We start from the raw sequence: 11,875 nt of genomic DNA, 5'->3' as shown, positions 1-11,875 counted from the left end.
AGCCCAGTGTAAAGGGGTCTGCTTGACATCAAAGCCCAGGTTATTATCATACCAGGTGATTTGGCATGAATATAGAGGCACCCTAATTTCCAGAGGGAACTTCCATGAGCAGACCACTAAGGAGTAATTCTTGCACAGTTGGAAGTAGGCAGAAGACCCTCTGTGTGGGTTACAGTTGTGGCGGCTAATCAGAGGGAGCATGCTATGGGAATGGACATTATGAGCTCTTGGAAGTCAGTATTCATCTTGGCCTTTCACAAACTTCAATGTCAATTTATTTTGGGGGTATAAAGAAACAGACACTGTCCTTAAAGAGCTTACATCCTAATGAGGGAGACAACACATGCAAATCAGAACATACAAGATATCTTGTATTTACAAGGTAGAAGTGTATCCTTAGATGGGATGGCTATAGAAACCAGAGAACCAGGAATGGCCTTCTGGAAGAGAAAACACTTGAACATAATCTTAAAGAAAGCCAAGGATACTAAGCGTTGGAGGCTCAACCCTTGTGGTTACTGAATTACCATGTGCACTTAATACTGAGTAATATTGAATCTCATAGAGGTGGAAGTAGAGGTTGAAAATTATATTTTCTCTCCAGTAATGAAGATGAAGAGGGCTATGCCAAATTCCCTTACAAAAATCTAGTGTGGTCAGTAAAGAAGGCAGATGGCACCTGGTGACGGTTATCATGCCTACCAACACAGCTATTCTTGATATAATCAATGGTGAATTATATAGGGTGAATATATAGGGTAATCAAGTTTATCAGTGGGTTTTTTCCCTTATTTCTCAATGACTGAAACTAGTCAAGTAGTTTGCTTTCATCTATGTTGGAGTCTGGTATGGTGTTATAACTTGCTTCTCCTTCCTCAGGTCTGCATGAACTAGTCCTCATACTACTATGTTCTGGTGAGCAGTTACCTAAAAGAAGCATCCTTTCCTCTGGGTATTGGAGTACACCACTACATTGATGACATAATATTGACTCAGGGGCTGAAACTTTGTAAATGTCAAGCTGTAAAAGGCAGAAATTAACCTGAAGGAAAAACAGAGTCCAGTCTACTCACTAAAATTTAGGGAATACAGTGGATAGGATGAACCCAAGTGATATTGGACAGTTCAGAATAAGTTATTGACACTGGTTTTCCCATGATACAAAAAAAGAAATTTTAGAAGCAAACTGGACTTCTTAGGTTCTGGAGAACTCACATTCCCAATCTGAATGTGAACCCCATTCACTGTCACTCACAAACATGCTTCTTTCAAGTGGGGTGCAGAATAGGCTATAGCCCTGCTAAAACCAAAACAAACTGTCCAGTATTCTCTCCTCATCCCTCACTGAGTGTGCCCTAATGACTGTCTATGTCAACAAAGATCAGGCAGAGTAGAGTCTTTTGTAAGGACTCATGGGTGGCCAGGTCAAATAATGATTAGAGCTTCTGAAAGGAGCTATTCACAATTAGTTACCCTCCTGCTACTTGGTCTTTGTTGTTACCACGAGGACAATATAAGGCCACATTATCATTCTTTGCCTCGAATTAGACAAAGATGGGCCTTCTAACAAGGGGCTAAACAAAATAGGTTGAAAAGCTATATGCAATTAGGCAAATAAAGTGACAAAATAGAGTATAGTATTAGTATAGTGGAATCTCTGGGTATGAATATTTTGTCACTTTATTTGCATAATTACAAATTGCTTTAAATGCTTATACTGATATATAGCTCCTTCAATAGCAAATTAAGGAGTCTATCTTCCTACAAACACTCTAGCATTGACTGATCACATGTTTTGTCACCTTTACAAATTTGCAGGGTGTGAGGGGATTAACCTCAGGAAAGTATAAAAAGCAATTAAAATAATATTTGTTTTATTTGGTAATTTCAACTGATAAAAACAAGAAATACTAAAGTCAATTTCACTCATTCAAGGTTGCATAAAAAGAAGAAGAAAACAGTGAAATCAATTTTTGTTATTTATATCAATAAATTTGAATGATCTGAGTTCTTGCATTTAAAAAAGTTACAGACTCTATTAAAAAATAAAACTCATCAATATATTTCTTTCAAGAAAGATGTTTAATGCAAAGAGATATCATTAAATAAAATTTAATTAATTAATTAATTTATTTAAATAAAATTTACAAGGTTGGCTTAAAATATAACATGCTTAAAGAAGCTCCAAAACAGTATAAATGGCAGTAATGATATTTAGCATAGGGGAATTCAATTTTCATTCAAAAAGACGAAAAAGGTCAGTGAATGATGGGGAAAGAAAAATGAACAACAAATACATAACAGTCTTCAATTTTATACTAACAAAAAAGCAAACATTTAAAGCTTACTTAGAAACAATTGAGTTCTGAAAGAAATATTAATTCAATATTGCTGTCATTTGGTCTGTACATATAACACATGAAGCCATGTTCTAGGGATTATTGAAAAGACTAAAGAACAGCAAGGGGGAAAAAAAGAAATTGCTCTGGTTTTCATGTTGTTCTTCATTTATACGTATATTTTTATCTAATCTATATCAATAGAGGTAGCCGATGTAGGTTCTTTGCCCCTTCTTAATACCAGATTTTTGAGTGACTCCCATATATGGATATCGAATATTTCCAGCATAAATACCACAAGGATTATTCCTCCTATAATTACAGCTGTAATAGAGCCAATAAGAATTCTCCCTGGAAATGGATATGGTGCGTTATCAACATAAATCTGAAAAAGAAAGAAAAAAGCATTTCAGATCCCTCGTTTTACTTACTAAAGCCAATGGGATACTCTGGGATCCATTGCATTGATGAATTAATAGAAGTTGCCATTTATACAGCATTCTCCTTTACATAAAAATCTTCACAAACATCTCATTGAAGGCATAATTATCTTCATTTTAAAGAGGAAGAAAATGAGACTCAGAGACTCATTCAATCATAGAATCATTTATACATATTGTATATTATATGTATGTATATTATATGTACATAATATGTATATTGTATGTATGTATATAATATGCATATTATATGTATGTATATTTGTGTATATTATATTTATGTATATTATATGCATGTAATATATATTCTATATATATACATATATATATATACATATAGTATATATACAGAGAGGGGGGGGGGATGAAATTTTAATAGTTGCGACATCTAACCCCTCATTTCACATGAGGCCCAGAGAGGTTATATATATTTATTCAAGGTCACCAAGAAGTGGGCTGTCCAGATGCCTCTGACTCCAAATCTAGTGCTCTTTCCACTGGTCTGTGTTGCCTCCTAAGGTTATTGATTATCCTGCATCACATTACTAATTAGTTGTTGGAGTCAGAATTTGAACCATCCTTACCATTTGATCTACCTTGTCACTGCCTCTGCTTCCAGTTCTGCAGACAACAAATCTGTGCTTTATTTACAATAAATATATTCCTCCATTCTTAGAAACAGCTAATCATCTATTTTAAAAGAAACATTTGCGTAGGATAGATACAACAACAGATTTGTATAATGACTAGCCATATATATCAACAACTCAAAAATATGTCCAGATAATGGAAAGCTTTAGAATTAAGAAGGAAAACAGAGACAAGTGCTGTTATTTGATGGTTTGAGAGCTGGCCTGGGATGCTGTGAGAAGCACTGCAGCAAGTGTGTGTTTATAGTTGCTCTAGATGAGAAGAATGAGAAGTTTTGGCCTCATATAATCTAGTGCCTGAAGCCCCTGAAGCTATAGTACAATATGTGGATAAATTAAAATTCTGTGGTGTGAGAGGATCTGTGACCTGGATGATGGTGCCTCCTAGAAAACAAAATATACTACTATAGGAGTGAAACCAAGATGGCAGACTAAAAGCAGGGACCTTGAGGTCTTCCCCCAAACTCCTACAAATATATATAAAAAATTACTCTAAACAAATTCTAGAGCTGCAGAACTCACAAAGTGATGAGTAAGGCAAATCTCCAGCCTAGCACAGCCTAGAAGGTCAACAGGAAGCATCTGTCACATCCAACTAGAAGCAGAGCACAGTCTGGCAAAGATCAAGCCAGCACACACAGGCCTGGGGCAGGTCTCAGGGGACTGAATTGCTGGCAACTGTGGCAGTTTCCAGTCTTCTCAACCCACAAAAGCCAAAAACAGCATAGAAGGTCAATGGGAAAACTCTATCAAACCTGAGTGTGAGTGGGGCATGGTTGGACTGGGGTCTGACTGAGGCTGTGCCAACAGCAGCAGTAGCAGCAGTAGTTTCCTGAGATGAGAAAATTTGGAACTCAAAATCTTGTGCAAATGAATGTTTAAAACTAAAAACAAATTTAAAAAAAGAAAATAAAACATATACCAGCATAGAGTATGCATCTGGAGAGCTGCCTTTTAATTTTCTATTTGAAATATATCCATGGGCCCAGAATTATTCTGAGGGAGCTAGACATTCTGAAACCGTCTATCAGAAATGGGATTGCCTCTACAGTACACTAATCTCCATGACAGAGAGAAGAACATGTCTTAGGATTGCCCTCTAGGCTCCCAGGAAATTCTCTGCCTCATGTTGTGTGAAATTGAACAGTGTATCTTCAATCAATTTTCCCCCCAATCCAGTTGATGCATTCACAAAATGTAAAAATATAGGTCTTATATTGATAATTTTTGCTTATTGTTAATGTAATTTTGCTTCTTAATGGGAAAATCTTTCCCATCCATTAATAGGCCCATGTGACCTGCTTAAATCACATGGAAGCCTGAATCACATGAGTCTAAGTCACATGGAACAAGAAGGAGTGGAGCCGGAAGGGTAGAACAGGAAGAGGTGGAGTTAAAGCTGAGCTGAGAGGAAATTTGTTCAGAGAGCAGTCAGAACTGAAGGAGGTAGGCAAGCAGGCAGCTGGCTGTGAGTGAGAGAAGGGCATTTTGTTTAAGGAAGCTGGTTTGTCTGAAGCCTGGCATGGGGAAGACTTGGGGCTGGTGTTGCCCTCTGCATTGTTACTGTGTATAGATTTCTTTGTTACTATGGTGGATTTGGCTTTCTGGTATCAAAATAAATGTTTTGGTTCTGTCTTCCATGTGGAGAGTCTGTTTTATTTCTTGATTCAGAATTGTGTGCACTTATTCAGGGCTGCTATAAACTCTGTGAATATGTTGGTGCTACAGGTGTTAAGGTCTTAAATGAAATATATGTAAAGATTTATATTTTGTTTTCCCTTCACCAAGTATGATGTTCTCTGATTATAATAGAATTATAAGACACCTAAGACATATTGTCTTCAGTGAATTTTTGTACATTTTTTCCCATTTTTTCCCAAATGGGAAAAACTTTCTTTGGCAAGTTATTGACTCTTTTTGATAATTCTCATACATCACTTTCATTTCTTTTCTCAAGTTTTCTTCTACCTCTTCTACTTGATTTTTTAAATACTTTTTGAGCTCTTGCAGAAGTTCTTTTAAGGTTTGACACCAATTAACATTTTCCTTCGAGAGTTCATATGAAACTATTTTGACATTCTGAGTTTGTGCTTTGGTCTTTCCTGTCACCGTAGCAACATTCTATGGTCAGATTCTATTTTTGTTCGTTGTTTATATTCATTTTTCTGGCTTATTTTTTTTCACTTTTATGTTAAACTTGGGTTCGACTCCAGGGGTGGAGGAGGCACTGTCCCAAGCTTTAAGGGTTTTTTGTGCTGCTATTTTCAGAACTAATTCTTGGGGCCTATCAACTTTCAGTCCTTTTAAAGTGGTATGTTCAAAGGAGAAGTGTGGTCACTGCTCTCTTGGCCTATGCTCTGGTCTGTGAGCAACTACAAGCAACTCTTTTCCACCTTGTAGCTGTCACCAGGATCCCTGCTCCCCTTTGGCTAGTGTATTAGTACTCCTCTACACCCTGGAACTGTGACCTGGGTCTATGAAATGGATCCCTCTTTGAGCAATGCAGCAGAATCCAGTACCTAGAAACAGCAAATTGTCTCCTATAATCTCCTTCTGACCATTTTTCTGGTCCCCTTACCTTCTGTGGGTGGAGATCTTCAGGAGTTCTGGCTTGTACCTTGGTATAGGTACCTTGCTCCTGGATTGCTGAGTCATGGCCTACTGTTGGCTGCTACTCATTTGCTGGACTGAGCTCTACTCTCGCTTCAGTAAGACAAACCTTTATTATCAACCTTCTAAGTTATCTTGGGCTGAGAAATTGCTTCACTGCATCCTTTTGCTGTCACTCCAGAATTCATTCTGAAGTATAATTTTAAAGTTATTTGGAGGACAAATGGGGAAAGCTCAAGAGAGTCCCTGTCTTACTCTGCCATCTGATCTCTGCTCACTAAGACCTACTCTGTAAGGGGTTATTTAAGGTGTTATCTAAGAGGCAGCTCTGGTGAATGTGAACTCTAAAAGAAGCAAGACTTCACTTATAGAGAAAGAACTTTCATTTTTGTCTCTTCTTTTCTTCCCACATTGGTCATAATCCTGTAACTTGCACAGCAGAAACATATAACAAGAGGTAGGCTCTAGAATCAAAGGAAGAGACAATTCTGAGGAGCATTACATTATCTCTTTGCACTGAGGAGAGAGTCAACATTGGCCATTGAGAGCTAAACTGTAGAAAAAAATAGGCCCAAGTAATTCAGTTGAATGATCCTTCTCAGAAAAGGTACTACAACCAGGCGGAAGTAGCATGAAAAAGAAAGGACATAGGGCTCTACCAGAAATATGACTTAGTTGAGTCATGAGAATTTATCAATGGTGTGCCTTCTACTCTACAGGTATGCTAACCCTTCTCACTGACACTTTGTATATTTTGAGGAGAGTGTTCTCCAGAATGATGGAGGGAATGTTTTGTTCAAACTGTGCTGTTTGATAAAACGTCTTTGAGTCAAGTTAATTTTGGCTATTGAATTACTGTCAATGTTAAACATATCAGTAGGAACACACTTTTAGAAGCCCAAGCCCACAAAGTTAAGGGTTTAGGCCAGAGGAGGTAATATAAGAAGGACAAGATAAAAGGGAGATTAAATGTGCTTTTTTGATTTATTTACATTTCAAATTTTGAATTCACTAGTAAAACACCATTAGGAGTAACGGTGGCTAGAGAGTGGTGGGTACCAACTGGGGAATTTACTTTGAATCAAGGTACATTAAAGCTGTAGGGGATGCACCATTTCCCATAAGCCTCTGATTAGTCCATAGATTCAATTAGGTCTCAACCCCCTATACTTGTTTTTTTAATCTACACCATCTTTTCCCATCCCTCTTCAAATTATTCACTAAGCTATGTCAATTTGTTTTCTTTTCAATCTCTTAGATTTACTTACAACTTGGTACTTTTCCTAGTCAAGAATTTACATTTATTATCATAATTCTCATTAAACCTTCAGCCTCATTTAGACCCATAACCTGTACGTACCTGAAACTCAGCAACCAAATCACAAAAGGTGACTCCAGGAATAACTTTCACTCTGAAATGGTATAACTCAGAACCCTGTGGAAAAGTGATACAGAATAATTAACGATGAGTAGCAGTATGAGTCTCTGTAATCATTTGTAGAGACTCAATTATTAGAAATTTGTGTGGTGTAACATGCATATTCCCAAATATTCTAAGGACAAAGGGAGAAACTGACTCTGGGTGATATTAAGGCAGAGGTTATATTGAAAGGATTCAGGAGCTGGTTATTTTTTTAAGTAGTTAGCAGCTAGGAAACATAATGTATTTTGGCCCTGGAAAATACCTACTGTAAGAGCAGTGTCCCACCATCCCTCACCCCAATTAATGTAATTACCAAAATGTTCTGTGCTTTTATGACTTTATCAGGGTCAGAATACTCTTTGAGTTAAAAGAATTATTCAGAAGTGAAAACAAGATGTGATTCCTAGACACCTCAATGAATCAGTCAATGAAATGTATGAAGTAAGAATTATTGGAATGAAAGCATATAATGCCATAGGGAAAGCAAGAGACAGGAGTGGGGTAAATTATCTCACATAAAAGAGGCAAGAAAAAGCTTCTACAGTGGAGGGGAAAAGGGGGGAAAGAAGTATGAATGACCTTGCTCTCATCAGAACTGGCTCAAAGAGGGAATAACATGCACAGTCAATATGGTATAGAAATCTATCTTGCATTTCAGGAAAGTAGGAGGGGAAGGAGATTACAGGGGGGTGATGAAAAAAGGGAGGACAGATTGGGGGAGGGGGTAGTCAAAGGCAAAACTCTTCTCTGTTTGAGAGAGAGAATAAAATAAATGGACAGCTAGAATGGAGGGAAATACAGTTAGCAATAGTAACTGTGAAAAACTTTTAAAGCAAGTTTCTCTCCTAAAAAACTTCATTTCTTAAATATATAGACAACTGAGTCAAATTTATAAAAATAAGAACCATTTCCCAATTTATAAATGACAAAAAGGTATGTTCAGTTTTCAGATGAAGTCATCAAAACTATCCATAGTCTTATGAAAAAAAATACTCTAACTCCTCATTGATTGGAGAAATACAAATTAAAGCAATTCTGAGGTACTGCTTCATGCCTATTAAATTGGCTAATAGGACAGAAAAGGAAAATGACAAACATTGGAGGGAATGCATACCCTTTGACCTAGTAATACCACTACTACATCTGTATCCCAAAAGAGACAGAAATCAAAAAGGAAAAGGACACATAATTGCCAAAATATTTATAGCAGCTCTTTTCTGAGGGCAAAGAATTAGACATTGGGGGGCGGGGTGCCCATCAGCTAGGGAATGACTGAACAAGTTGTCGTATGTGTTTATGATGGAATACTATTGTACTGTAAGAAATAGTGAGCAAGATGCTCTCAGAAAAACCTGGAAAGACTTTCATGGGTTGGTGCTATTGAGGTCAGAGTTGGGAGAACTAGTCCATATGTGAAAGAATACACTTAGATGATTTTCTCTTAGTCATTCATTGGGAGCTTTATTGACGTAAAAGCAGTAGACTAGCACTGGAATAAGGACTAGTGATTTACAGAGGGACAGGGGCCTGTTTTTATAGGAAAATTTTTTACAAGGGAAAATTTTATGACCCAGGATGAGAGAGACAAGGAATTTTATGGTCCTGGATAAAGGGCAAGTTTTACAGTATTCTAAGATTAAGTGAAGAGACTTCAGGGTGCCTTCTGACTCAGTAGTGTCCTCATAAGATCCTGAAAAAGCAACCCTTAATATTATTCTTTAGGGCATCATTTACATCCACATCAATGCAAAATAAAATGTGCTGTGTCCAAAATAACAGAAACATTGTAAGATGATCAGCTGTGAATGACTTAGCTATTCTTAGCAATACAATGATCCAAGACAACTCTGAAGGAATTATGATAAAAAATACGATCCACACCCAGAGAAAGGACTAATAGTATCTGAATACAGATTGAAGCATACTCTTTGTTTTGCTTTATTTATTTTTCTTGAGGTTTTTTATTGTTATCTATGTATTCTATGACTATTGTGGATATGTTTTGCATGACTACACTTGTATACCTATGTTGAGTAACTTCCCTTCAATAGAGGTAATGGGGAAGGAGGAAGGGAGAGAATTTGGAACTCAAAGTTTTAAAAATGAATGTTAAGAATTGTCTTTACATGGAACTGAAGGAAAATGAAATGCTAAATAATTTTTTTTTAAAAAAAAGGAAGGAAAATACATGGTTACAGTCATCAAATTATTCATTCAATAACCAAAGCCAATTAGTCACGTCAATAAATAAACATTTATTAAGGATATAGTATGTGCCAAGCACTGTGCTAATTGCTAGGGATACACAAAAGGAAAAAATACAGTTCTTGCCCTGAAGGAGCTTGTAATCTAATGGAAAAATCAACATGAAAGCAAGTATGTACAATGCAAGGCATACACTGGATAAATAGGAAATATTTGACAGAGAGAAGAAACTGGAATTAAGAGGGGTAGGGGAAAGCTTCCTATAGAAAATGAGATTTTAGTTGGGACTAAAAGGAAGCCATAGAAATCAGAAATGTAAACACAGGAGGGAGAATATTCCAGGTATGGGGGACAGCCAGAGAGAATGCCTGAAGCTGAGAGATGGGGCGTATTGTTTATGAAACAAGCAACAAGCACTGGATCAAAGAGTATGTGGTGGAGAGTAACGTGTAAGAAAATTTGAAAGAAAGAAGGGATCTAGATTATGAAGGGCTTTGAATATCAGACAGTATTTTGTATGTGTCCTTGGAGGCAACAGGAAGCTTTTAGAGTTTATTAAGTAGGAGGTTGACAACGATCATATCTTTATTTTAGGAAAATCACTTTAGACACACTGTAAGATAAATTGGAGTGGGGAGAGAGATAACACAGTCAGACTCACCAACATGCTAATGTGATAACATAGGCATGAGGAGATGAGGGTCTGTACAGTAGTGGTGGCAGTGCCAGAGGAAAGAAAACAGAGTATTTGATATATGTTACAAAAGTGAAATCAACACACCCTAACAACAGATTAAATAGAGAGGGAGAAGGGCAGAGAGATGGTGAGAAATCCAGAATGACTCCCAATGGACATGAGGAATTGGGAGGATGATATTGCCCTCAACAGCAATTAAAAAGGTAGGAGGTGGACAGATTTTGGGGAGGGGAAAATGAGTTCCATTTTGGACATATTGAGTTTAAGGTATCTGCTGGACATCCAGTTCAAGATATCTGAAAGGCAGCTGGAGATGCAAGATTGGAGATTGTCAGAGAGTGAGGCAAGATACGTAGATTCAAAAGTCATTAGCCATGCCAGAGGATGGAAAAGCTCTAAAAGGAGAGAGGAGACAGGAGAGATGCATCTCAACCCATTGCTACTCCAGATTTACTTCATGGTCCCTCTGTTGAGGCTGAAGGGTAATCTTCACTTCACTTTGGATGCAACAAGTAAAAGAGTAGTACAATGATTCTTCAATAATATTTTCTCAAATCTGGCATTTGCTTTTGCTATGAAAAACCTTATATACTCTTTGTTTTCCTAGGCTTTTGATTTTGTTTTAATATTAGCATTTTTCATCATGAGTCCTATGAATTTGTTGTGGAGATCATTGTATTGATCAGAGGAGCTAAGTCTTTCACAAGCTATATTTTTGAGGGAGACTTTGCTAGTAAACTTTCTGATGTCATTCTCGTCTTTTGTGTTCATGTCTTGAGTGTCCCTATCTCCATAATAGTTCTTTATGACAGGATATTTTTTTTTGTTTCCCAGTTTTTGCAGTCTACTTCCTGACTTTGGGCTTTATTTAAGGGCTGGGTTCTTTACATTTCTAGAGGTAATGTTTGGGCTAAACTTATGTCCTCTCCAAGTCCTGGTGTTGATTTCTTCAGTATTGTTATTCAGTCATTTCAATTATGTCTGCCTCTTCATGACTCATTTGGGGCTTTCTTGGCAAAGATAATGGAGTGGTTTACCATTTCCTTCTCCAATTCATTTTACAGATGAGGAAACTATAAGGGTTCTTATAGACACAAGATTCAAATACAGCTTAGTCTGGGAACTTGCAACCTTTCAGTCTCTCAAAGTGGAGATATCTGAGTCAGGGAAAAATCTAATTGCTTCCCACCTAGGAAGAGATCTACAAGTTCCTGATTTGAGTTTAGATTTGAGCAACAGAACTGTGACCTTGCCTAGTTTGAAATTTCAGTAAACTGCTTCTCTGCTGGTTCATTGAGAAAGAACTACAGTTTGGTCTCTGATTCCTTGCCTTAGTTGTTCTACTGCAGGCTTCAGACTGTGCTGGAAGCTGGAATTGTGATAGAACTGAGATCTGAGCTGCCCAGCTGCTGCTTGCTTCTGAAAGGGTTCTTTAACTGATACACAGTGAAGGGCTCATTCCTTTACTTGTAAATGTCATCCATAGGCATAGGTGCCCTTTTCAGTCTGCC

At 37.3% G+C, this 11,875-nt stretch overlaps 1 protein-coding gene across 2 annotated transcripts in view; it reads right to left on the bottom strand.

The window, feature by feature from the left end:
• Nucleotides 1-2,156: 2,156 nt before the first annotated feature.
• LOC140513412 (cation channel sperm-associated auxiliary subunit beta-like) overlaps nt 2,157-11,875 on the bottom strand; it is a 257,769-nt gene continuing 248,050 nt past the window's right edge. For both annotated transcript variants that reach the window (XM_072623090.1, XM_072623091.1), the window contains 2 exons: nt 7,400-7,474; nt 2,157-2,724 (listed from right to left, as the gene is read on the bottom strand). In XM_072623090.1, the coding sequence (XP_072479191.1) occupies nt 2,527-2,724; nt 7,400-7,474 (273 nt within the window). In that variant the 3' untranslated portion in view covers nt 2,157-2,526. The remainder of the gene's footprint in view (nt 2,725-7,399; nt 7,475-11,875) is intronic.

This window comes from Notamacropus eugenii, chromosome 7 (assembly GCF_028372415.1).
Source record: "Notamacropus eugenii isolate mMacEug1 chromosome 7, mMacEug1.pri_v2, whole genome shotgun sequence".
Taxonomy (NCBI): domain Eukaryota; kingdom Metazoa; phylum Chordata; class Mammalia; order Diprotodontia; family Macropodidae; genus Notamacropus; species Notamacropus eugenii.
Note: the sequence above shows the minus strand (reverse complement) of the source record. Positions and strands in the feature narration are given on the sequence as shown.